We start from the raw sequence: 25,390 nt of genomic DNA on the forward strand, positions 1-25,390 counted from the left end.
TTATGGAGCATCTGTTGTGATGGTCACCTGTGGTACTGGGTCGAGAAAGGGCCTGCATTGTAACAGATTAGTGGTGTTCCACCAATGCAGCAAGCGATGAGTGCAGCTCCAGATCAACACTAGATCCTCCCAGCAACCCTCTGCTTGTGACTACTGTGCTGCTAGGCATTCCTGCAACAGGTGCATGTGTAACCTGGCCTAGGGAACTATGGTGATGCAGGAAGCTATCATGCTAAGGAGATGATGATAGTGTGTATTGTTAGTTGGTGATCTGGCTGAAAAAGAGAGCAATTCTTGCAAAGCCTGGATGCCTGCCTTACTGGGGTAAGTTGTCTCGGTGACTGATTTGAGGACTTCTCCCCGAAAGGGCTGAATTTGGAGGCGCTGGAGGTGGGATTTGCCTATGTTGATGGTGAAACTCAGATTGCGCGACAGGTGAATGGTGCACTGAGAAATCTTCAGACACAGCGGTTGGGTTGCGCTCTTGATCAGCCAGTCAAATAGATAAGGGAAGACCTGGATGTCGTTCCTCCAGAGATGAGCTGCAACCATGGTCAGACACTTTGTGAACACCTGGGGTGGGGAAGGGTGGCAATGGGTGGTCGTTTCCCCGAAGGGCAGCACTTTGAACTTGTAATGCTGACCACTTAATGCAAAGCAGAGGTACAAGCAATGTGCAGGGCGAATTGAGATGTGGAAGTAGGGGTCCTGGAGGTCAAGGGCGGTCTTGAAGTTGCCTTGCTGTAGTACAGGGATGACATCTCAGAGTGTTACTATGTGGCAGTGCTCTGACAGTATGTACTCATTGAGGGATCTGAGATTGAGTGTGGGTCTAAGGGACCAGTCCTTCTTGGGGATGAGAAAAAACATTTACATTTACTTGCCATGGTGGTGGAGCGGCCCTTTGTCAATGTGTGCCTGGAGAAGGCGCTGCAAATTTCAGAAGACAGTGTGTCTACGAGATGGGGATGTGGTGAGTTCTTCGCAGTATCCCTGCTTTATGACAGACATAACCCACTGCTCGGAGGTGATCTCACATCAACTGGTGAGGAGCCACAGCAATCCCCCCCCCAACATGTGTAGTGTGAATGGGGGAAGGGAGAAGGAGTCACTGTTTAATGGTGGCACAGTACCTCTTGAGTTATCACTTTGATAACCTCCCCTAGTAAAACCCTGGGAAGGTGTCTGTTAGTTCTGCTGCCTCCGATAGGTGGTAGATGCCTCGGTTGAGGTGGTTTTGGAGCCCCCTCTATAGCTAGACCTTCAAATGAACCTTCGTAGAGAAGGCGTCTGGAGGGCTATCATTGCCTTTGCGGTGTCTGTGTCCTTTTTGATTTATTTTGGGCATCTCATGCGGTCCAAAGAGGGGCTCCCCATCAAAGGGCAGGTTCCAGAGATGCTGTTGTAACCCTGGTTTAAAGCCAAGCGTGTCTTCGAATCAGGACACTAGAATTAATGTCCCAATCTGCGGGGTCAGCTACATCCAGGATACAGCGGATGGTGGTGTTCGATATGAGCGTCTCTTTTGAGACAAACTTGCATTTCCGCTTTCTGCACTCAACTGGGAAATACTGAAGGAGGTGTTCCATCTCATCCCAGTGATCATGATCATAGCATGAGAGTAGGCCAGTGGAGATGGCAATCCTTGAGTCATTTGAAGATTAGGCAGCAATATGTTTGCTTGCTGCATCCAATTTCCTACTCTCTTTACTCGGCGGAGGGGCGTCGGCAGTGCCCTATGCATTAGCTCCTTTTTGCGCTGTATGTACCAATAGGAAGTCATTTGGTAGTTAGCCCTAATGTACAGTGGAACAGAGGGTGAAGCCTTGTATTTATTTTTGGATCAAACCTGGGGGTTACCACTATAGTCTTGACAGGGTTTTTAAAGGCATCAGGCACGGTTCTCTATACGCCTTTAAGCATAGGGAGATACTGCAATGAATTTGGGGTGAGGAGAGTGCCTCCACCAGGAAGTCCTTACCCTCCTTTGTGAAACTCTACCTTGTGGAAGGCTTCAGCTCCTATTATAACTTTGTGGTTGGTGGTATCATTGGGGTACGCTGGCTTCACGAGGTAAAGGCCTGGGTCTGTGTCTGCATGGATCACCTCCTGGCCCGAGTCAAATGGTCAAGGAGATACACTGGGCAACCCCACCACCCCCCATAACAGGAGAGTGGAGATCCCTCTGGTGAGTGTATCTTGGGAATCAGTGATGGAGGAGGAGGAGGATGAAGTGCAGGGTGCCGAGGTGGTGCTAGGCTAGTGCCCCTGTCCCAATGTTTCCTGAACTTAGGTGTAGCAAGGGGTCCCTGTGCAAGTTCCTCCTCAAAGTTTAGTTTCTGTTTACAGCATGGAAAGCACTATTCCCTTCAGGGGCAGCCTCGTAATAATTCTTCCTTTCTGAGGGTGGATGGTGAGGCACCGTTTCTTCACTGACAACAGGACCTTGGTGTGATGAACGTTTCGACCCTGATGAAGGTTTTCGGAAGTTGCGTGCTGAGTGGCTCTTCAGAGCTAAAGCAGGATGTGGTGACGGTTTAGCAGGTACTGTTGGCGCTGAGAGCAGGTGCTGGAGAGACTGTTTTAACACCAATGGTTGGCTTGAACTTTGCTCCAAGGCCTTTGTTCCATGCTTAGCATGGCCTTCTGGCAGTTGCGGACCAAAATCTAGACACAGTATTTGGGGCTTGACGCCCAACTCTCTCCAGCCTGTCGTGGAGATGGAGAGGGGTTATGGTACTAACAGTCAACGTCTTCTGCTGAACGAAAGGCAGTTCTTTCGGCTCAGAGCCGGATTGTGAGATTAGTTCTGGGCTGAAGCCGAGAGCCGGTTGGCCTGAAGTCTCTGGCTGTGGCTCCCCCTCGACATTCTGGTTACCGAAGAGATCAGGGATGTCCTCTTCCTGATGGTGCGTCATGGTATGTTGAGCTAGGTGTTGATCTCGATGGTACCGGCTTAGGGGTTTTTTGGATCTGAAGGAGAGGCATGAAGTGCAGGATGACTCGTTGTGCTCCGGTGAGAAACAAGAATTGCAGACCCGATGATAACCTGACCAGGAGCATTACAAATGGCACAGTGGACTGTACCAGAAAGGTGTTCTTTCCATTAGAGAGTCTGCATTTTCGGTGAAAAAGCTGAGGGGAAGACCCCGAAAGGAGGCAAATGCCACCCGATGGGGTCACCAGAAGGAACTCGGATGGCAAAGTCAAGTGACCAGACGAAGCTGCAGAAGATTGATTCAAAATGATCAGGTGGAAGAACCGTGAGGTACCAGTGCCGAACAGTGAAGGGCATCACCTGGAGCTTGGGAAATGCACGTTGGTGGACTTGGCCCTTTTTGGCAGGTTCACCCCTAAACTTTTTGCCTTAGCTCTGACATGGTGTTGGTGGTTTTAGGCCTCTGGGCACTTTAGCACTGTGGTCCAGTGTAAAGTGCGTGCGCTCTCTGTGTTACATTAGTAAGGTTGGCCTGCCCTCCCATAGGAATGCATTGGGGATTCCCTGATCAGTGTGTATCAGTGGTAATTCCTGTTATGAGAGGAGCAGTGTGGTCAAGTCTGGTATGTATGAAATTGTGAGAATAAATGCTGTGCAATGGTGTGCGCAGATTTATTATGACTATAAGAGAAATGCCACTTGTAGAAGTTGGCATTTCTGTGTGCTGTGTGTCTGCCTGCCTGATGTGAATTGCATGTCTGGCTTGTGAGTGACAGGGGCTGGGAGGTGTGTGTGGCTTCAGGAGGGGCAGGGTGAGTCAGTGCTGGGCTGAATAGGACATCTGTGCTGGGAGTAGTGGGAGGAGTAATCCCCTGACTCTGAATAGGAGTGTGCCTGCCCTGTACAATGCTGGCTCCGCCCCATGTGGTGAGTCTGATCACCTAGCCCCCACCTGACAAAGGGGAAGAGGAGCTTGCAAAACAAAGTGCTCCAAATCTCCCCTGAACCAGTTGCATCTGGTTCCCCCATGCCCTGCACTACAGACTAAGGAAATGTTGGTATAAGTAGAGGGGCTGTGACCCCATGAATTTGTTCAGTTCCTGTTCTGGGGTGCTGTCCCTGACGGAGGGGGCTTACTGCTGGGGCCCAGGAGGAACCGCCATGGGGGCTGCCTCCCTGCTGGAGGGCCCTGTGTGCTGGCCTCCTTGGGCCCAGCTATGCCCCTTCTGCCCTTCCGTGTGTCTCCTTTACTTTAAAGACTTGGCAAAGACCTAGCGCCTCATGGAGCACTTTGCTTTCCCTGGGGGACGCTTAGACTTTGATCTGCCCAGAGGAGGAGCGGGGACTCCGCAGCACGGAGTTACAGCCCTTTTAAATGGAAAGCTCAGCATAGGGATTCCTCCACCTTTTGCACAAACCGAGCGGGAGTCGACCCTGCTTTTTGAATACTTAAATAGCGGGTGCCCACCCCGCATTCCCGCAGTGTCGGCGGGAGCCCACCCCGCATTCTTATTGCTATGGAAATCACCGCCGCAGCCCGAGTGAAGAGAGGTGCCGCCGGGCCGCTGCCCAATGCGACCAGGAAGCCAGGCGCCTGATGACTGACTGAGGGCGGGACCTCGCGAGCGTCATTTCCGCCTTCCCCCGTCCGGGAGAAGGCGACCCAGGAAGTCTGCTGGCCAGTGGGGCTCCCATGAGCTGAGGGAAGCCCTGCATATGCCGCCGTGAGAGGAGGAGAGCGCCCCCGAGGAGTGGGTGCTCTCCTGATGCAGCCACAAGAAGAAGAGATGAGGAGCCCGATCCAAGCCCCGGTGAGTGAGGCGCAGTGTCGGATCCCTTTTCCTGAGCATTTTTGTTTAGTGAGTCCCGGAGAGGGGCTCCATCAGGAGGCACGCAGGTAGTGCCCCTTTTCCTGAGCGGACCCGCCGTCAAGGTCCGCTCCAACGTTAGGGGGCAGTCTTTCCGCTGATTACATAGAGACCAGTGGGGTCCTCCCTAATCAGAGCACATTGTCGGTGCTCGTTCTCCTGCCCCAGCTGCCCCGCCTGACAGTGGGCAGCCGCAACGTTTTGGGCAGAGTTAATTCGAGAGCCCCAGTGAAGGCCCCGAGGGCACAGTCGTGCCAGGGACCCCTTTGTTTATTCTCCCAGCTGCACCGCACCAGCGTGGGCAGCTGCAACATTTTGGGCATTTGTTCAGAAGGCACAGTCGGTGCCAGTGCCACACATTTGAGTTTCACAGCTGCGCAGCACCTAGTGCTAGCTGCCACATTAAGGCCACAGTTCTTTGGGGGCATTTTTGAGTAAGATAGGAGTGAGATGCACTGCTCTGCCCCAGCGCAATTGCTCGCTTTTGAGTAGTGTTGCATTGGCAGCTGCCCTGACTTTGTTGGACATAGGGCATTTGAGCCCTCTGAGAAGGCCAGTTGGCCCGGGAGACGGTTAGGTTTATAGGGCGCCAGGCCCTAAGGTGATTTATATGGTGCTAGGAAATGTGATTCATGTATTGTGATTTACGCACCCTGTTTTATGCCTCTAATGTGGTTTATGTATGAGGTTGTTTGCATATTGTGGTTTATGCTTGTGAGATTATGCTCTACTGTGGTTTATGCTAGTAAGATTATTCTCTACTGTGGTTTATGCTAGTAAGATTATTCTCTACTGTGAGTTATGCCCCTAATGTGAGTTATGTTTAGGAGGTTATGGTCTAATATTTTTAGGCTTATGAGGTTGGCGCAGAATATATTTCACGCGTAATGTGATACTGTGCATAATATGGTTTGTGTTACAGGATGATGCAGAGTACAGAGTTTGCCAGTAATTACTGATTGTGTTCTACATTTATTATGTGTTCTACATCTACTAAGTTCACTTTGTGATAGTTCTGACAGTGGTAAAAGTCGCCCTGTCATGTGTATATAATCCCATGTAAATATTGCCCAGTGCCAGTTGGCACAGTGTATATTATGTGATTACTATTGTAATGTGTTTTATGGTAATACAAAGGCTATTTTTGATACAACCTTGTGTGGAGTTCCTTTTGTGGTGTGCTTAGTATGTTGTTGCTGCGTGTGTGTTGCGCAAACGCTTTACACATTGCCTCCGGGATAAGCCTGACTGCACGTGCCAAGCTACCAAGGGGGTGAGCAGGGGTTATCTATGGCGTGTAACTCCCTTGCCCTGATTAGAGTGGTGGTCTCTGTCTGGCTTGGGCGCAAGCCTTCGCCAACCAGAGATCCCATTTCTAACACACGTCCAAACCCAAAGGCAGAAAGAAACATTCTAACAATGGTTCTAATGCCCATGCAAATTACCAGCAATAGGTAGAGTCACCATACTTTGTTCTTCGAAGAACAGTAGATGGAAGGAGTATGCACCGCATGTGCATCTACAGCTACACGTCACAAGCATGTATACACACAACCCCCCTCAGAGAACCCATTATCCTTCTATCGAGGGTAGTAGTAACAATACCGGACGTGGGCATGATTTAAATTTTTTTTAATCTTGTGGTCATAATGGATTAGAAATTTGACCCTTGAACAGGAAGCGTCAGATGGTCTCTAAAAGGTATTCCATCAAGGTTAAAAACTCAGCAGAAATTTGCATTAGTGTTAGCCACCAACTAGGAAGCAGTATAGGTCTGATATACATGAAAAATGCCAGAGCTTGTGGAAGGTATTCTTAAGCCTTATACAACAGAAGGAGAGTTATCTGAATATCATCTGCAAGTCCAGCTGGGTTGTAAACAACAGTATGAATCAACATTGTTGTATTCTGATTTTGACGCAGATGTCATCTGTGCCTATATTTCCAAGAACTTGTAAAGTGTCGTCTTTCTGTTACAGACATCAACAAAACACCCAGTGCGACATCAGTCTGGAACAGGTGTCTTTTTCAAGGTTATATAACAACAATAACCCAAATTCAGTGGTCTATATGGACTTATTTTTAACTTATTAGCACATCCACTTCACCCAAGGCACAGACGCAGATCACAGATGAGCACAGCACCAGATTCCCTCCCAACAGAAGGAGCCTCCAGTAAGACTCCCAGAGGCTCTGAGAAATATGCCATTTTGCATTCACAAACTGGTGCCAGGATTGTGTTGTCTCAGTCACAATCTCCTAGCTCTTGTCCTTATGCTCAAAATAGCGTATAAGCTATTTCAAACAGGCAATAAACCCTGTTGTCCAGTTATGCGCACGACCTCTGAAGCTCTGGATTATTATTTAATAATCTGCTAGAACCATTAGAACAACACTTAGAGACAGCACAGTGAGGGTGTAAGGGCTATAAATTGTGATATGAGGTTTCCCTATTTTCAATGTCATTAACACGTTTAGCAGCTTTTTATTATCTTCTGTGATGTTATCAGCCTTGCGTCCCTTGCTCACTGTGCCACTGGATTCATGCTAGCCTGGCTGAAGAAGGGTGACATACCCTGAAACTGGTCCCAGGATGTTGGTTTCCGGTCCAGGGAGGACCTGGCCTGGCAGTTCGGTCTGGACTGTTCCCATGAGGCACAGGGTCAAGACTGATTTGCATATGGCTGGGTCCAAACTGGGGTTTGCGCAGTGGGCAAAAGAACGATAGATTTAACCCAGATCTTGTGACTGGGGGAGAATATTTGCATTGTCAGCATTCCGTCTATCATTTGTTTGCTGTAACACTTTAAGTGGCACCTGGGCACCTAGCTTGCCACTATCACTGGCCTCCAGTTATCGCTTTTTTTAGCCGGATCCAGTTGCTGTCTTTTGGCCAAGTCACACCGCCGCTGTCTGGGGTTTTCCCACCTGGGTTTTTCCCAATCAATGTTCTTCCTGCCAACAGAAGCCCCACCTACTTCAGGACCTACTTGATGCAGGCTGTAGAGTGACTGCATCAGTAGGCACCTGGACACCTAGCTTGCCACTTTCTAGTGGCCTCCAGTTCCTGCTTGTTTCAGCCTGATCCAGTTGCTGCCTTTTGGCCCTGTGACACCGTCACTGCCTGGCTTTTCCGGTCCCAGTTTTTCCTGAACACCGTTCTTCCCACCAACAGAAGGATAGCCTTGCCTACCATCCCTGCCCCCAAGTGGAATCCTTCAAGTATATCGCAGATATCATCGCTCCCCCCTCCATCAGATTAACCAACGACATCTTGCTTAGGGACCTCAATTTCTACCTGGAAGACACCAGAGACCCTAACTCTATGGCCCTTCACGACAACATCAGCAACCTCCGACTCATTAAGCTTGTCCAAGGACCAACCCACAAAGCAGCCATACCCTCGACCCTATTTTCTCCTCCAACAGGATCACCACCATCCACGCAACCCTGCTAACATGGTACGACCACTACATCATACATTTGAACATACCCGCCGACCAACCCACCCTACTATAAAAACGCAGAGAACCATCATGACATTGGGGCAAATTGTCCAAAAAAAACTGGACCAAGACCCAATCACACTGGGTACCTCGACACCAAGCTCTTCAATGAATGGCTTGCCAACTGTGCCAACCGCACCACTCCCACACAAAACAAGACCTACATAAACAACAAATGACCCAGCTGGTACATGAACGACCTAAGAGTTCAAGCACCACAGCAAACAACTTGAGAGAAAATGGAGAATTGACAAAAATGCCACTACAAGATCCGCAAACTATGCCGCCCTCAACCTCTACCACAAACAATTACAAGATGCATGGAAAAAAGCCAACTGTAACAACGGCAGAGAACTCTTCACCATTATCAAGGAGTTCTCCAATCCCACAGCTGCCAACAACAACATATTACATCCCAACCACTCTGCAACAACTTCTTCTATTTTAAGAAGTTTGAGATTACCAAGATCAACAACATATTTGACCCACAACATACCAAAACGAACTCACCTGAACAGCCAGACACCTTGTTCATTGGCAAACAGCAGCTGAGCAACTGGAAGCCCCTCTTGAATGAAGAAACCACTGCCCTGATGAATATTATCCACTCAGGAGCCCCGTCGGATCCTTGCCCCTCTTCATATATAACCTTGGAAGAACCATCATCCCCCGCTCTGAGTGATATCATCAACACCTCCATAACCACAGCCACCTTCCCGTCTTCCTGGGAAAATGCAGAAGTCAACACCCTATTGAAGAAACACCCTCAGCAGCTACTGCCTCAACTTCTACCAACTCACCATCTCGCTCCTGCCTTTTCCAGCTAAAGTAACTGAAAAATACATCAATTCCCAACTTGCAGACCACCTAGAACTCAATCAACTCCTAGACAGCTCTCAATCAGGCTTTTTCACCAGCCACAGCACAGAAAGAGCCCTCATTGCTGCCACTGATGACATCAGAAGCATCCTCGACAGAGGAGAAATGGCACCACTCATCCTCCTTAACCTCTCCACAACTTTGGATATGGTCTCCCAAAAGTAACTCATCCGAAAGCTTCAGCTTGTGGATATCTGTGGACTGGCCCTCAAGTGGATATCCTCCTTTCTCACAGACAGAACTCAATGAGTTAGACTTCCCACTACACCTCAGAACACAAGAAAATCACCTGCAGAGTCCCTCAAGGGTCACCTCTTAGCCCAACACTCTTCATAATTTACAGGACGCCCCTCTGGACATTGTCAGAGCCCCTGGCATCAACATAGTATCTTACGCTGATGACACACAGCTCGTCTCTTATCGACTTAACCAGCACCACCAAAGAAAATGTTGCCAATTCCATGAGCAACGTCGCTCACTGGATGAAAAACCACTGCCTTCAGCTCAACACAGACAAAACCAAAGTCCTTATCTTTGGCAACAAACACTTTATCCTGGGACGCCTCTTGGTGGCCCTCAGAACTTGGAACCCCACAAATCCTGCTGACCATGCCAAGAACCTTGAGATCATCCTGGACACCAACCTCTCCATGGGCAGTCAGATCAAAGCTGTCTCATCCTGTTCCACATCCTGCAAAAGCTATACAAGATTTTTCAAGTGGATCCCACTGAACATCAGACGAACGGTCACTCAAGCTCTTATCACAAGAACGACTTGACTACAGAAACACCCTCTATATCGGAATCCCAGCCGATGTCCAATGCCGGCTCCAAACCACCCAGAACGGCCTAGCCAGACTCCTGAGCAACCCGCGAAATAACCACATATCTCCACACCTTAACAATCTCCACTGGTTCCTAATTCAGTAAACATGCAAGTTCAAGCAACTCACCCACGCTTACAAAGCTCTCCACAACACCGGTCCAGCTTACCTCAACCACTGCCTCAACTTCTACCAACCCACCAGAAATAGTCGATCTGCAACCCAGGCAAAAGCATACCTCCCTCACATCAAGAAGACCAGAAGCGGAGGATGCTCCTACCTTGAAGCCAAGACCTGGAACTACCCCCCAAAACATCTCAGAACCTTCCCCTCCCTCATGGACTTCTGAAGTAACCCAAAGACATGGCTCTTCCAGACGAAACAGGCATGATTTCCTCCTCTCCCCTCAGTCCCGCCCTACTCAGCACCTGGATACCCTCGCAGGTTATTAGCCACGCTCTACAAATTCACACAACATAATGTGCACTAGATCTCAACATTGTAAAACAACTATTTTATAATAAATATGTTGAAATATTCTGTTTCTAGTGATCTTGAGTGTGTAAATGAACAATTGTTTGGATTACAACTGCTCCCTGTTAGTAACCCAAAAGCATTGACACCACCTCATTCTGTGGGGCTACAATAACCTGCCTTTCACATTCAGTGCTGGTGCAATGGACTAAGTTCTCTCGTGTCACCCGTGGGTGTGAAAACAAACCTTGTAGAGCTGAGCCAGAGACTCATTTTATGCAACACCTCAAGGAGTCCCACTGGCTGCCTTTTCATAAACAAGCACATTTCAAACGCCTCACTCACACTTACAAAGCAGCACACAACACTGGCTCTGTCTACCTCAATAGCTGTATGTCCTTTCACAAATCAACCAGACACCGCCTCTCGGCTGGACTCTTACTTGCACACTCCCCATTACATATGCAGAAACGTATCCGACAGACGGGCCTTGTTCTACATTGCTCCTAAAGAGTGGAACAAACCTACCAGTATACCAAAGGGCCTCCTATTCAATTATTGAGGTCCACGAGAAGCTGAAGACTTGACTCTTTGAATAGCCCCTTGTGGTATTCCTTACAGTGGATTTCTTGGCAAACACAGCTGGGCCCTGTTCTGGCACCTGATGTGAGATGTGATGAAGATAAAGTTTCTTTATTCACAGAAGATTGCAGCCATCCATTAGCAGGGCAGCTCCCAACTGACTCAATACATTCAAGTAAACACATTCCATTCCCATGGTAACCCCACAGCACATGACATCATAGTGACAATCACATCAGGTGCCAGCACGGGGCCCAACTGCGATTGTCAAGAAATCCACTGTAAGGAATACCACACCCCTCCTGTCTCCCTAAGGCTATTCCAGGCCTGCTGAGTGCCAGGATACCCTACCAGGTGATAGCACGTATTACAAATCCTCATAACATATAACAGTCAAGCCTGCATGGGGAAGAAAGGTCACACAACATTGCATACAAAGCAGCATCCTTTGGCAGCTTAGGATATGATGCAAAAAAATCAGTCTCAACCCACATATAGATTGTGACTAAGGTTGCAGAACCCAAGAGACACAGCTGTTCTTCTTTGCTGACTCCTATATAACAACTGGAGACGATGGATCTTAAAAGCAATTTGCATTTTTCTTAAAACACTATCAATTTTGCTCTGCTCAATGTGCTTTAGTTTATGTAGCCACTTCAACATTACTCACTCATTGTAGATGGCCCTTAGTTGTTGACTCAAGGTCATATTCTTTGTTGCTAGGTAACAAGCAAGTTCTGCAGTGATAGCAGCAGCACTAACCCCATCTTTATCCAGGACAAAAGGGCAACACATATATCCTAAAAATAATTAATTAAAATTAGTAAAGAACAGAGCATATCCAATAAAAAGTATATTTGCCATTTTCGTCTTACCTCTTACGATAATAACATTTGTAGAAATGTTAATTATTAATGATAATAATGAACTTTCAGAATAATGGGTTGCATAACTGTTCGGGCGCTACTAAAAAAAATGACATATTACACATTTCTAAAAGTGAATGAAACTTTGACAAATGTCTTTTTCAGTGGTTAGTTTGGTTTTTGAGGCAACATAAAGTTTGTCTACAGAGGCAAAATATAATATTGTGCACCAGCAAACAGACCTGTCCCGTGTACTAAAAATGGTGCAAAATCACAAACTTAGTAGACCATTGGGATTTTTCACAAACTGATCCAACAGATACAAGTACAACAAACATTGACATTTTTAAACTGTGCTGAGGAAGAGGTTCTTGGGGAAAGACTGAAACCTGGTTGAGTTTTCAGGATAACCAAAGAGTGTGGAGACTAGTGGAGCAGGTATGATAAGACAATTCAGCTGTCATTTGGGCGGAACATTTTCAGTAGTGCTACCCTATTTTTCAATTTAGAACCTATCTCTACTCGATAGCATCAACCCAGGTTATCCAATGTAGGATTTTAAAGGATGGATTCAGGTCACTGAATATGTAACTGTTTTCTAAATATATTAAGTTTATGCAGAATTCTCTTACGTAGATATCCCAGACATCTGGCATGGATCAAGCCCTCTTCGGCTGAAGTTGGAAAACCTGCATTAGACAACTTTGATTTCAGATTAGCACATCTTCAGATATTTTGTAGGCTGAGAATCTTTTGACTTGGGACAGAAGGCTCTTAAATCAGACTGGTAGCTCATAAATATGTAGATAATGGATACTGCTCTTTCATTTAAATCATGCTGTAAGTGTATTCAAATCGGTACACATTGAGCAAGTGCATTTATAGATCTATAACATGTATAGCAGAATGGCTTCTATCCATGAAAATCCCCAGTTCATTCACTGTTGAACCTCTGCTGTGGTTAAGCCCAGTTAATGGAGTCTCTCTCATCCTCTGTAATGCTCTTGATAAAACAGTTTTGAGCTGTAATCACCAGTGCCCATTCTTTAAAATAAGGTCTGCTACTGTGTTTAGCTGGGCTAAGGTTCTGAGAAAGTTACATGTTAACATGTAAATACAAGAGTGTGCACATATGGAGGCTCATAAAGGAAGCCTACTGTTTGACTCCACCTGGCATCTGACCACAGGTATTACTTTGACAGATGGGGCCCAGACTAAATTGTGATTATTTAATTGTATACCAGGAGAGACTGCACTGTTTCATTTTTGGGTAAACCTTAACATGTGCAATACTTTACAGTGCAAAATATGTGTAAATTGTGTTTTTACTGTAACTAACGAATGGAATGTAGAGGTCGCTGCTCTGTATGAAAATTAGTTGGACCATAGTCCAAATAGGAGGTCAATTTTGACATATATAGATTGATTCACATGCTTTATCATCTGGAATATTTCTCTGTGTGATCCCTTAATGGATTATAGTGTGAGCTGCCTGGCTGGCTGAGGTAATCACTCTGCCGCCCCAGCTGGAGTTTCAAAGGCTCTAGGAAACGAGAGGTCCTTTCCAGGAGGATTGAGCATATCCGGATTGAGGAATCCCCTTAGCCAACATCATACATTTACTGCAGGGTGCTACCAATGAACAACAACAGGAGGCCCTTGAACTCTGCCCTTTCTTCTTAATATTGAGTCTCTCTGAAGTGGGAGAAGCAGGCAAGGGGATTCAGCAACAATCGTTTCAGAGGCATGTGTCTATGTTTTGGAGTTTTCTGCCATCTTAAATCCTACCCAGAGTGATGCACAGGAGTGGGACAGGCAGTGGAATGCCTCGTGTTTGTGGCACCAAAGGGAGGATGAGGGTTGATGCGGTGCTCTAAGTTGGTTGTATGCCCCACATATCAAAGGGAACTCCATCTAACATGCAGGTCCCTGCACAGGTCAGAAAGCTAGGAAGTAGCCTGGAAGTAAAGAGGAAGGACTGGCATAGCTGACAAACTCCTGTATGGTGATTTGTGAACTCTTTTCAGAATGGTAAGCATGCCTGTTTAATAATTAAACACCATAATTGTTTTCTCCTACAGGTTTGAATACAGGTGATGTTTTTAGCATTGTGGCCTGCAGAAGCACAAACTGTTAATCAGACAAGATTAAAGGGTTAGTATCCTTCTGCAAAATGTGTAATATTTCACGGTGCGTCTGTTAAGGTAGCTGACAATGATTTACTTAGCGTTCTTATGAGTTGCTGAGGTTTGGGTGTCTAGCCCACAAAATTCAAGGAGTCAGCCCTGGACTGCCCTGTTATACTACCCTGACAGTCAAGTGCTGAAAGGGGTACTTGGTCCCCAGTTTGATGGTCAACTGTATGGAGGGCCAAAGGCCACCAGAGGTGTTCAATCAATCAGGATTCATAAAGCGAGGCCAATCACCAGGTGCTTGCAGGTCCCGGAGGCTTATTCAAAGAGCCAGGTTTTGAGGGCCATTCAGAATTCCAAAAGTGAGATGATGGTTCTAGGTTGCGTGGGGAGGCTGTTCCAGGTCTTTGCTGCGATGTGGGAGAAAGAGCGTCCTCCTTTTCTGCTTCGGTACATGCGGGGAGTATGGACAAGTGAGATGGAGGAGGAGTGTAATCTTCTCCTCGGTTGGTGAAAGTTCAGGCACTGGTTAATGTAGGTAGTGCCTTGGTTGTGTAGCGCCTTATGTGCATGGGTCTTCACCAAAAAAAAGGGGTCTGATCCAGTCAGGCCCAACTGTGGGGAGGATCTATACAAAATAACATCAAAACTATATACCCCACATGGCCATTAATATGTTCACTTTATTAGACAGAACAACCACATAAATCCAGTGTGTTGGAGAGTTAATCTCATCTTTTATTTTATGCAATTATTTTATCGTACGTTTTTCATTCATTATTGGTCTTTTCATCTGCAATACATATAACAATTAAGACTATATACAACATATAATTCAATTAACAAAAAACAAACTGTAATACATAGACACATTAAAGAAAAAAGAAAAGTAGTTTTTTAAACTAAGTCCAGACTCCATGAAAATCGTGAGGGTATACAATGTCCAAGTTATTTTCACCTGACTTCAGTGTTGTTTCCAGGCATCGGTAAATATAGCTGTGGTGATAGGGGGGTTGAGCAGTGTGGGGAGTTACTGGCCGATCCCTTGGTGTCCGTGGTTGAAGATGTGGCGTGGGCATGTGTCTTTGGGAGCTCCTGAGTGGATGGATTTCAGAGTGGAGGTGGTATCCTGGGTGGAAAGGAGATTCCAGGTTGTCAGTCTGTGGTTTGTGTCAGTTGCAGTGGTGGGGTATGTGTCAAGGAAGTTCAGAGGTGTGGGCTGGGGTTCGAAGTGTCTGTATATGGATGCTATCTTGTCGTGGGTGGAAGAAGTCAGCAAGGTTTTCGCACAGCTCCTGTGAGAGTGTGATGTTGTTTTCGCAGGCAGCCGGATTGGAGAATTCCTTAACGATGTTGAAAAGTTACTTGGAGCTGTTCAGCTGGTTACAATGCATGCGGTTAGGGCTGTCTTCTTTGTTGCCCTCAGCACGTGGTGGTATTGGTTGATGGAGATTTTGAAGGCTGCCTGTTGGAGGTGTCCTTGCTGGCGAGTGATCTCCTCTCCAGTTGTTTGTCGTCTCTTTTTGCTTTTCAGAGTTCTTGGGTGTATCAGCTGCCCTTTTGGAGGATTTTCTCTGGATGTTGCTCTTGATGGGGATGATGTTATTGGCGCAGTTAGTGATCCGGGCATTGAAATTCTTCACCCGCTGTTGGTGGCAGTAGCAGGTTGGAGATGTGGAAGATGTCCGTCATTCTGGTCTCTGAGATTTTGTACCACCTCTGGTGGGGGACACAGGTCATGTTGGGGGTGGAGATGCAGGAGTTGGAGTTGCTAAGGTGGATGATGGAGTGGCCGGTCCATGTGAGTTCTGTGATATGGCTATATTTGACGCAGTTGCTGGAGGTGAAAATGGGGTACATTCCATGGGGGTGAGGGTGTTGTTGGTAGTGGTGAAGCACTGTACGGTCTCTTTGTGGATGATGGTTGTTCCTCCTCCCAGCTTGTTGGTGTGGTCCTGGTGAGGGATTTTATATCTGTCTGGATCACGGTGGCAATGTATGGAGCAAATGTGGGGTTGAGCCAGGTCTTGGTTAAGAAGACTATGTCAAGTGCGAGGGTGATAATGAGGTCCCACAATTCGGTGGCATGTTTGCATAGTGAGCATGTGTTGAGAAGGGCACATGCGAGTTGATGTCATTGTTCAGGTGGGGCTGGTCAGAGGGCTGGTACGTGTGCTGTGGCAGGTGCGGTGGCAGTGGGTGCAGGGGAAAGGTCCTAACATGGAGCATAGGATAGATAGTAGGTGATAGAACCCCAATGTTACATTTGGGGTCTACTCATTTATAATTGTATTGTAGATCTATTATTGTAGTGGGACTGCCCAAACACAATTTCTCACAGGAGTTCCAGTTTCCCAAATGGCACGAGTGAAAAGCAAATTCCTCTGTAACAATGAAAGAGGACATTAAAAAGTCTATGCTCATTCAATATCTTACCTCACTGCTGAGAAGTCAAGAGAGCAAGTCATTCGCCATCAGTGCGTTATGTTATGTTAAATTAATTTTATACAGCGCACAGCTACCCAACAAGGGTTTCCCAGCGCTAAACCTGACAGAGGACAAAATAAATAAAGGAAATCGGAAATGCAATTCAAGGTGAATTATTGGTTGAATAACCACGTTTTTAAAAGTTTATGAAAATTCATATATGAAGTTTCATTACGGATTGCAATCGGAAGGGAATTCCATATAGATGGACCAAGACAGGCAAACAAACGACCTCCCATTCTTTTAAGTTTAATTCTGGGCACCAAGAATTTACCCTGAGTGGTCGAACGAAGTAAACGAGGGGGCTGGTAAGGGTGAACTAGAGTTTGCAAATATTTAGGAGCAGAGCCAGCTTTGATTTTATACATATAACTCATGGCCTTAAACTTCACACGGTTTGCAACCTTAAGCCAATGAAGATTGCGCAAAGCACTGGAAGTAGAAGAAGTTTTAGAGAGCTGACATAGCAGCCTGGCAGTAGAGTTTTGAACCACCTGCGGTTTCCGTGTGACATCCTTATTTGATCCCAAATAATGGATGTTTCCATAGTCCATTCTAGATGTGACAAGCGCCTGGACTACGGTTTTCTGAGTGAAAACCGTAAGCATCCAAATAATTTTTTTCAACCGTTTTAAGATGGTGAAACAGGTGGCTGCCACCTTTACTGCCTGCTGCTTCATAGATAAGCCAAGTGCTGAGCCAGTAATGCCAAAGGATAGCAAAGTTTTAATTAACACAGTATGGGACACCGTGTCAAATGCAGCGCTCAGGTCGAGCAATACAAGGGCCATGGTGTCCCCAAAATCCAATCGCTGTCGTAACATTTCTGATACTCCAAGCCGAGTTGTCTCGGTGGAATAACCGGCCCTAAAGCCGGACTGAGAGGAGTGTAGAAGGTTAGTAGATTGGACAAATTGAGTTAGTTGCTGGTTAACATGCTTTTCCAAGATTTTGGAATAAGTAGGAAGCAGAGAGATAGGCCTAAAGTTAGATGGCTGAGATGGATCAGCATCGGCCTTTTTTATAAGAGGAAGAACCATCGCATACTTCCAGTCTGAAGGAACAATAGCTTCTTGAATAGAGGCATTAAGCAGCTGCATAATTAACATCAACGAGGATGAGTCCAACTGCTGCAGCACAGATACAGGGATGAGATCACAAGGAGAACCAGATTTAATACTATTTAGAATCTTTTTAAAAGAATTGCTATCAAAAAGTGACAGGTTTCTAGTCTAGTGGAGTCCTTTGCCCTGTAATCAGACTCAGTCGTAGGGGGTGACATAAGATGCCACTGTCTGAGTATTTTGTAATACAGAGTATATTTGCTCTACTTTTTTCACAGAGTAGTTAGCGAGGTTGTCGCATTGTTATTCATTTAAGATAGGTGGCATTGACAGTGTATCAGAGCCGGCACGTTTTATTTTACCATAGTAAACAGGGTATGCAAACAATTATGAGCATTGGAAATAGTGGAGGAAACCTATTCCTACCTTCCTAATTTACAAAGGGCTTGGTAGTGTTTTAAAGCTTGAGTGCTGCGTGTAGTTGCTCCTCCAGCTCCTTTCCAGAGTTTTACATTTGTTTTTTTCCGTTTTTAATTGCTCTGTAAACCAAGGGGCAGAAGGACGGCGATTATGTTTTTTATTTTCATAGATAGTGGAAGACAGTACTCAACTGCATCAGAAATCCATTAATGTATTGTACTCAATGAATTAGTTGACATATGCTCAATAGTGGGGGCACTATCAACGAGAGTCTTATTAAAGATTTCCATATCCAATTTACTCCAGCTCCGAAATCTTTGTGGACTTCTAACAGGAGCAACAGTTGAAGTCAGTGAAGACATACACTGAAATTTAACTGCAAAACGATCTGACCAACATAAAGGAAGAGCAGGATCACACGAAGAAAAGTTAAATTGGAAAAATAGGATCCAACAAATGCCCAGCAATGTGTGTAGGGCAAATATTAAAAAGTAAAAGATTTGATGCTGCAAAATCAGCGATCAGTGTACTACTGACCGTACATTCAGATATATCAAGATGTAAGTTAAAATCCCCCAATATAGTGAAGTTCGACGCTTTAAGAAGATGTGGCATGACCAGATCTGGCAGTGAAGAAGCCCAGGAACTTGAAGGTCCAGAGGGATGATAGACAAGAATGCCTGAAAAAGTAGTTTGCGGTGTCATTGTGATTTTAAATAAGGCTGCTTCACAGTTTAAAAAAGATAAGGCTTCCAATTTACATTGGTAGGATTTATCATAGATTATGGCAATTCCTCCACCCTTTCTACTGACTCTGTCCCTTCTAACTATAGCGTAATTAGGTGGTAAGGCTAAAGCTACGTCAGGACCAGAACTGGTATGTAGCCATGTTTCAGTTAGAAAGAGAGCGTCTGGATGTTCACTGTTTAAAAGGTCAAATATATCCATTTTATGTTTGGGAAGGGAACGAAAATTGACATTCCAAAATGTAAAAGCTTTACTAGCAGCATTCCTACCCAGCAACGAGACGTTATTTTTTAAAGGGGGAGGGGAGGAACTAATCAAAATTTCACTAGTGTTATCTTTAGGAAGTACTGTACAAACGTAAAATTATAACAAGGGCAGCAAAAGGCTTTATTAAGTACAAAATTGATATTACAATCAGGATCTGTGCAGGGGCAATATTTCATTAGTTGTTCAGATGAGTATTTTATTAATGTATCAAAATGGCCAAATAATTGGCCAGGGTTCGTGGCCACTGGTCCCGGAAGGACGCTGACGGGCGCAGACGGGCTTGCCTTTGGCGTGCCGCGGGCGCGCGTACGCTTACTGCTCATTTAAATAGGGAATGAGGCAGTGCGGCATAGAACAACTAGTGCGCCGATCAGGAAAAAGCGTGGCACTCTCGAAATGGCCGCCGCGAAAAGTTCATCATTAAAAAACATACAAAGTTAAAAGAAGCAATTAGAAGCGTCAGTACTCAATTTTAAAAAGCAGCAAAGGTTTCAGCAGCAAATCAGGGATCGTACAGCATGTACAGTACAAATAATGTGCAAATTCCGCAATTTAGGCAGAGAAACACAAAAGAAAACCTGTCAGGTGCTGCGCATCCGCTTACTGCTCATTTAATTAGGGAAGTGGGGAGTAAAGGTGGTCTCAAGTCCTCACCAAAGTATGACATTGCCAACACATTCCCATGCACTATTAAACAAACTCCACAAATCTGGTCAACACAGAGCTGTGCTTGAATTGGTTGGGTGTGAGACAGAGGCCAAGGTAACAAAGGACCTGCGACCATAAATAGCGTAAGTCTCAGTTGCAATGGCTTTTATACAGTCTCATATGCTTCATTCATGTGCTTCATTCCAGCTCATCTGATGTAAGCAATGAACAATGCAATTATTGTAACAGAGCGAAGATAACTATCCCACACCCACAAGGAACACATGTGAGAACTGAAATGTGCTTCCCTTAAACACTAGGATAGTCTTCACTCTACCCGGTGTTTTACTTTAGATCTCATGAGTATAAAAATATGTTCATTTGGCTTTTAATCCAATGGAAATTTTGATTCATGGGAAAGCAAACATGAGTATTTATTTCACTATTTATTCTGAAAACAAATATTTTCTTCTGGGAGGCAATGAGGACAAGGACACAGAAACTTTAAGATCTTTTGTAGATGAATGGCAAACAGCACTCTCGCATGCCTCCACTAGTGCAGCATGTCTTTGCATTAGCTCTCTTTTTATGTCTGGCTTCAGACAGTTCCACTTGCTGCCAGAACTCATGTGACAGCAAGAAACAGAATACGGAGAGGAATGTTTCAGTGTTAATTTAAGCAGTAATACATATTGCATTGTATTTTTTAGTCGAGCCTGGACAGCGCATGCGCTGCTATGCGTGGTATGCTGGATTGGAGTATGCACTTGAAGCCCTGCCCACTTTCAGCATATATTTGTCAATGGCTTGTGTCATTGTCCTTCGTAAATGCTGGCATCTGATTTGTAAATAGGCTTGTTAGTCCCTCCTTTAATACCGCCTTGTCTTCAATTGTAACCTCCCATGAGGACAAACCCTTTTACATGTATTGTTGCTCGGTAGGCTTTAATTACAGCCTCTGACTACAAATTTGTTTAATGGTTTTTGCATGCCTGCTGTTGAGGGCAGGACACGCTCTCTCGCAACAGCTTTATTATTTTGTTTACACAGCACACCATGCCACACTGATAGTGGCGGGTGTGCCTTTGCTTTACTTGCCGTGCCAAACTCAGCCGCATGCTTTTTAAAAGAAAACAATTACATTTTTTTTTAATTGCCCCATGCCACACTTACACTTAAACGTCAGCCACACCCCTTTCCTTAAACAAGCCGAGTCAAAGGAAAGGAACGTGGCTGCCATTAAAGTAAAAGCGCAGCATTAGGCGCTTTTACAAAAAAAAAGGCATTTGTTTGTCAAGTTGACAAACAAATGCTTTTTTTGTAAATGTGCCCCATACTGTGCTTTCACTTTGATGGCAGCCACACCACTTTCTTTAGAAATGGCTAATCTAAAGAAAGGGGTGCAGCCGATATTAAAGTTAAAGCGCCGCATGGGCATTTTTATAAACTAGCATTTGTAAAGCAATAGGTGTCGCATTTATGAAACTCATGTAAATGCGATACCTATTGCATTGCAAATGCTTTTTAACATTAATGAGAGGGATAAAGAAGTGGTCTTCTTCCACTATCACACTATGGAGCTTCCTTGCAACAAACACTGCCCTCTGCACTATCAGATATGTAGGTGCACATCCACAGGAGGGTAGGGACTACCTAACAATTACCACAAGATCAACAACAGCTGTCACGAAAGCTGCCACCAAAGCTGTTGCAATAGCAGCAACTTTGGCAGTGTCGAAAACTGGCACAGATTCGGGGAGAACATCAGTAACAACAGCTGTCATCACAGGAGGGGCAGTTTCAGCAATCGCTGATGTAACCAGTGCTGTAATCACAAAAACAATCTCAACTGCAACAGCTGCTAGCAACACAGGGACAGGTATCTGAATTGTAATCTCAACAGAGAAAAAACTGTTACACAGTGGGAACCCAAGCAAAGATGAAAACTGACACAATACTATGGATCACAGCAGCAACAACAACTGGTATCACAATAACCACAAATCGCTGCCACAAGACCCATCACTAAAGCAGTAACAGCTACCACTGCAAAAACAAATAGCCGCAAGCGCAGCAGGGACAAGAGCAGTGCCCACAGCTATAATTATGCAAAAACAACAGTTGATGGACAGAATGCAGAACCATGTCATACATTCACCCCAGTACAGAGATCTGGGCCTAAATCCATCGTTGTTTTGCTCACCATGCCATTCCAGTTTGAACCCAGCCATATGCAAATCAGTCTTGACCCTGTGCCTCATGGGAACAGTCCAGCCCGAACTGCCAAGCCAGATCCTCCCTGGACTGGAAACAAGCATCCTAGGACCGGTTTCGGGGTATCACCCCTCTTCAGGCAGGACAGCTTGATTCCAGTGGCATGGAGAGCACGGGACCCACGTCTGGGCATACCCGTCCCACTCGGGGTGACAAATGCAAAAACAACGGTTGATGGACAGAATGCAGAACAATCTCATACATTCAACCCAGTACAGAGATCTGGGCCTAAATCCATAGTTGTTTTACTCACCATGCCATTCCAGTTTGAACCCAGCCATATGCAAATCAGTCTTGACCCTGTGCCTCATGGGAACAGTCCAGCCCGAACTGCCAAGCCAGATCCTCCCTGGACTGGAAACAAGCATTCATCGTTTTTTTGCTCACCATGCCACCATGAGCAAAAGAATGATGGATTTCTAAACTGGGGTGGCATGGTGAGCAAAAGAATGAGGGATTTAACCCAGATCTCTTGACTGGGGGTGAATGTATTGATTTGTTCTGTATTCTGTCCATCAATTGTGTGTCTGTCTTTTGCACAGCTATAATCATAGCATGAGGTACAGCTACCACCACAGTAGCAACACCAGCTGTAAAAATAGTTGCAAGCACAAAAGGTACCCCAGCAGTGACCAGTACGGACAGGAAAACAGCAGCGATCACAGATATACCCACTGAAGAAAAGAAAAAAGTAAGGAATGTGATGATTGAATTAATCTCAGCCATCTGTAAATACTCTTGGCTGCATATCAGTCCATATTTATTTTGCTCACTGTACCATTACAGAGAAGAACCAACCACACATATACAGGTCCTGCTCTCTCCAATAGAAACATTCCTGCCCACATTGTTAAGCCATTTCGCCACTGAACAGGAACACAAGCAACACTAGACTACTTATAGCCTGTTGGTGATCATCGGTGAGGTACAGCTCGACCCTTAAGGAACATAGAGCATATGAGCCAAGTCTGGTATACTCTTTCTACAGAAGGAGTCTCACACAAAAAAAAAACAAGGATTATCAAAGTCAAAGTCAATGGGTTTACCTTTAATGTGCTAATGTATGTAAAAAGGCATGTGCAGATGAGCACACACTATCTGTGCAGTGTCACAATTCAACTTTTTTTCTGCACCTCTTATAGCGGTATCTGTTTTTTTCTTCCCCAAATATTCAGTACCACGCAGCAAGTTCCACAGAGACACAGCACAAATAGTCTGTGTCTATTTGTTCATGCCGGAGTCTGCACGCATGAGCACATGAATGCCAGTTTCAATGGGTTAATGTTTGTTTCTATTTGCTACATAATAAGAAAACATGTTTGGAATCAAATTTAGAGAGCTTTAAAACAATATATTGACTTGTAGCTATTACCAAACCATATGGCTATCGATGTGCATCAGCTGATATCCTTAAAAGACGTAACATTAATGAGGTAATACAGGTCAATGATACTGAAAAAGTCTTTTTTAAGGTGAGGAGGAAAATGTATGATGTCATTGCAAATGGCAGCTCAACAAAGGATGGAAGAGATGAGCATATTTGTGCCTTGTTAGGGTGTTAATCAAATTCTGCTGGAAAAAACTACTCTACCCTCAGCATTTTTATACACAGACAATTCTCCACCTCTTGATGAATTATATCCCTGTTGTGATATTCAAACTTCGTTCCCACCCCAGTAACTTGTTTTTGCGCCTGCATCATAGTTGAGAAGTGTGGCTCAATGGTTAGAGCGGCAGACCCTGATGCAGAGGTTTGGCCCGGACCAGGGTTCAATTCCCGCCTCGGCGGGTCTTGGGCTCAATTTCCCCGGACCTGATAATTCTTGCCTCGGTGCCTATTCTAATCATGGGTCCCACTCTGCAACTCTGGGCAATAGCTTACTTAATCTCCTCAACGGCCCCAAAAGCGCTAGGATGCCTGGCTTCACCTTGGGGGTGCCCAGGAGTGGGCACTTCACAGGGAAAGGCCAGGAAGGGTTCCACAGCGGTATGTGCACAGCGCCTGAGAGACCCTTTCGGGGGTGTGCGGAGCGCTATATAAATGCACTACATTTACATTTTGTCTGCTTAGAAGATTGGTAGCCAGGTCTCTTCAAGCAACATAGCGGGCAGTATGATTGACTCAGATATCATGATCACATTAATCACCATTAGATTTAAAGTCCAGGTAATATTCAGAGGATAATTCCACACTACTGCTAAAGGCAGTCTTAAGTGTCTTATGCGTCCTGCAAGGACCAGGTACGCTCTTCTGATTGTCTGCCCATCACACTCTCACAAAACTTACTTTCAGAAAATTACAGAACACGCTCCTATTCTATAATTCTTTAGATGAACCAACTCTCTAAGGTATAGTCACTAGATGCTGAAGTCAGCTAATAGCAGGGAGTTGGCTTTCTTTATGAATTAAATAACTAATATTACTAATTGCTGTGAAGTCACCTCACTTAACACCATATGCGCAACAAGACATACTAACAGAACATAGGAATGTTAGTCTCAAAACAAAATATTTATGATCAGTATTACTTACCTATTGCTTCTTCAAAAGCAAATAAGACTGTTTTGCCCTGATCTATGAGTTGCTTGGCTCGATTTCCCATCCACTTGAATCCTGTCAAGGTTTCCTGCATTGGGAAAAAGACTCACTTTTATAAGTGACACCCGTGAAATAAACATTTTAAAAAAAAGAAAGTTCCACATCACCCTACCTCGAAGTGAAACCCTTCTTTCAATGCAATGGCTCTCAGGATTTTGGAAGAGACTGTGCTGGACAACATGTAGACATCTTTGAGGGCTGCGGGGTCTTGATGTTGTTGTTTCCAACAGGTAAACAACCACCAACCTAAAATGGCTCCCAGCTCATTGCCAGAGAACACCTTCCATTCCCCACTGAAAAACAAAAATAATCAGTATTCAGTAAATTACAAAATTATATAGGTTTCATATAAAAACATAATTTACATGTGAGGAACTATGGCTTAAATCACTCCCACTGGACTGGCCATTGATCAATTATTCTTTCCATAACATGTTTTCAAATGCATTTCATATCAATATTTACAAATATTGACAAATAGAACTAACCCAAATCACTGAGCTCTGTTTTGAAAGAGGCAGCAGTGCACTAGACTTTGCATGCTACAGCAGGTGTGCGAGGTGCAGCTTGCTAGCAGTGAACTTAACTGCCTTCTGCGACCTGCCGCAGTAGCTTTCTTCATTCCCCATGAAATCCTTGCACCGTGCCTACTAGAAAACGCATGCTCCGTCTGTTGTGAAATGTATTGTTAGCTCACACTGTGCTTAGAGCCTGTTGGTTGCTTTTCATTGATTGTCTTCAATGTCACTCATTTGTTTGCTTCTTATTCATTCGCCTGTGTGGGCTTTCCTTCCTCTTCTTGTGTTTGGCCCTCC

General features: G+C 45.2%; 1 protein-coding gene across 1 annotated transcript in view; it reads right to left on the minus strand.

Annotated features, from left to right (window-relative positions):
- The window catches only part of PGM2 (phosphoglucomutase 2), a 292,737-nt gene that overhangs the window by 69,478 nt on the left and 197,869 nt on the right, over positions 1–25,390 (minus strand). The window contains exons 9-11 of the mRNA XM_085642287.1: positions 24,688–24,868; positions 24,510–24,603; positions 11,742–11,871 (exon numbers count right to left, since the gene is read on the minus strand). Of these exons, the coding sequence (XP_085498413.1) occupies positions 11,742–11,871; positions 24,510–24,603; positions 24,688–24,868 (405 nt within the window). The remainder of the gene's footprint in view (positions 1–11,741; positions 11,872–24,509; positions 24,604–24,687; positions 24,869–25,390) is intronic.

This window comes from Triturus cristatus, chromosome 2_2 (genome assembly GCF_964204655.1).
Source record: "Triturus cristatus chromosome 2_2, aTriCri1.1, whole genome shotgun sequence".
NCBI lineage: Eukaryota > Metazoa > Chordata > Amphibia > Caudata > Salamandridae > Triturus > Triturus cristatus.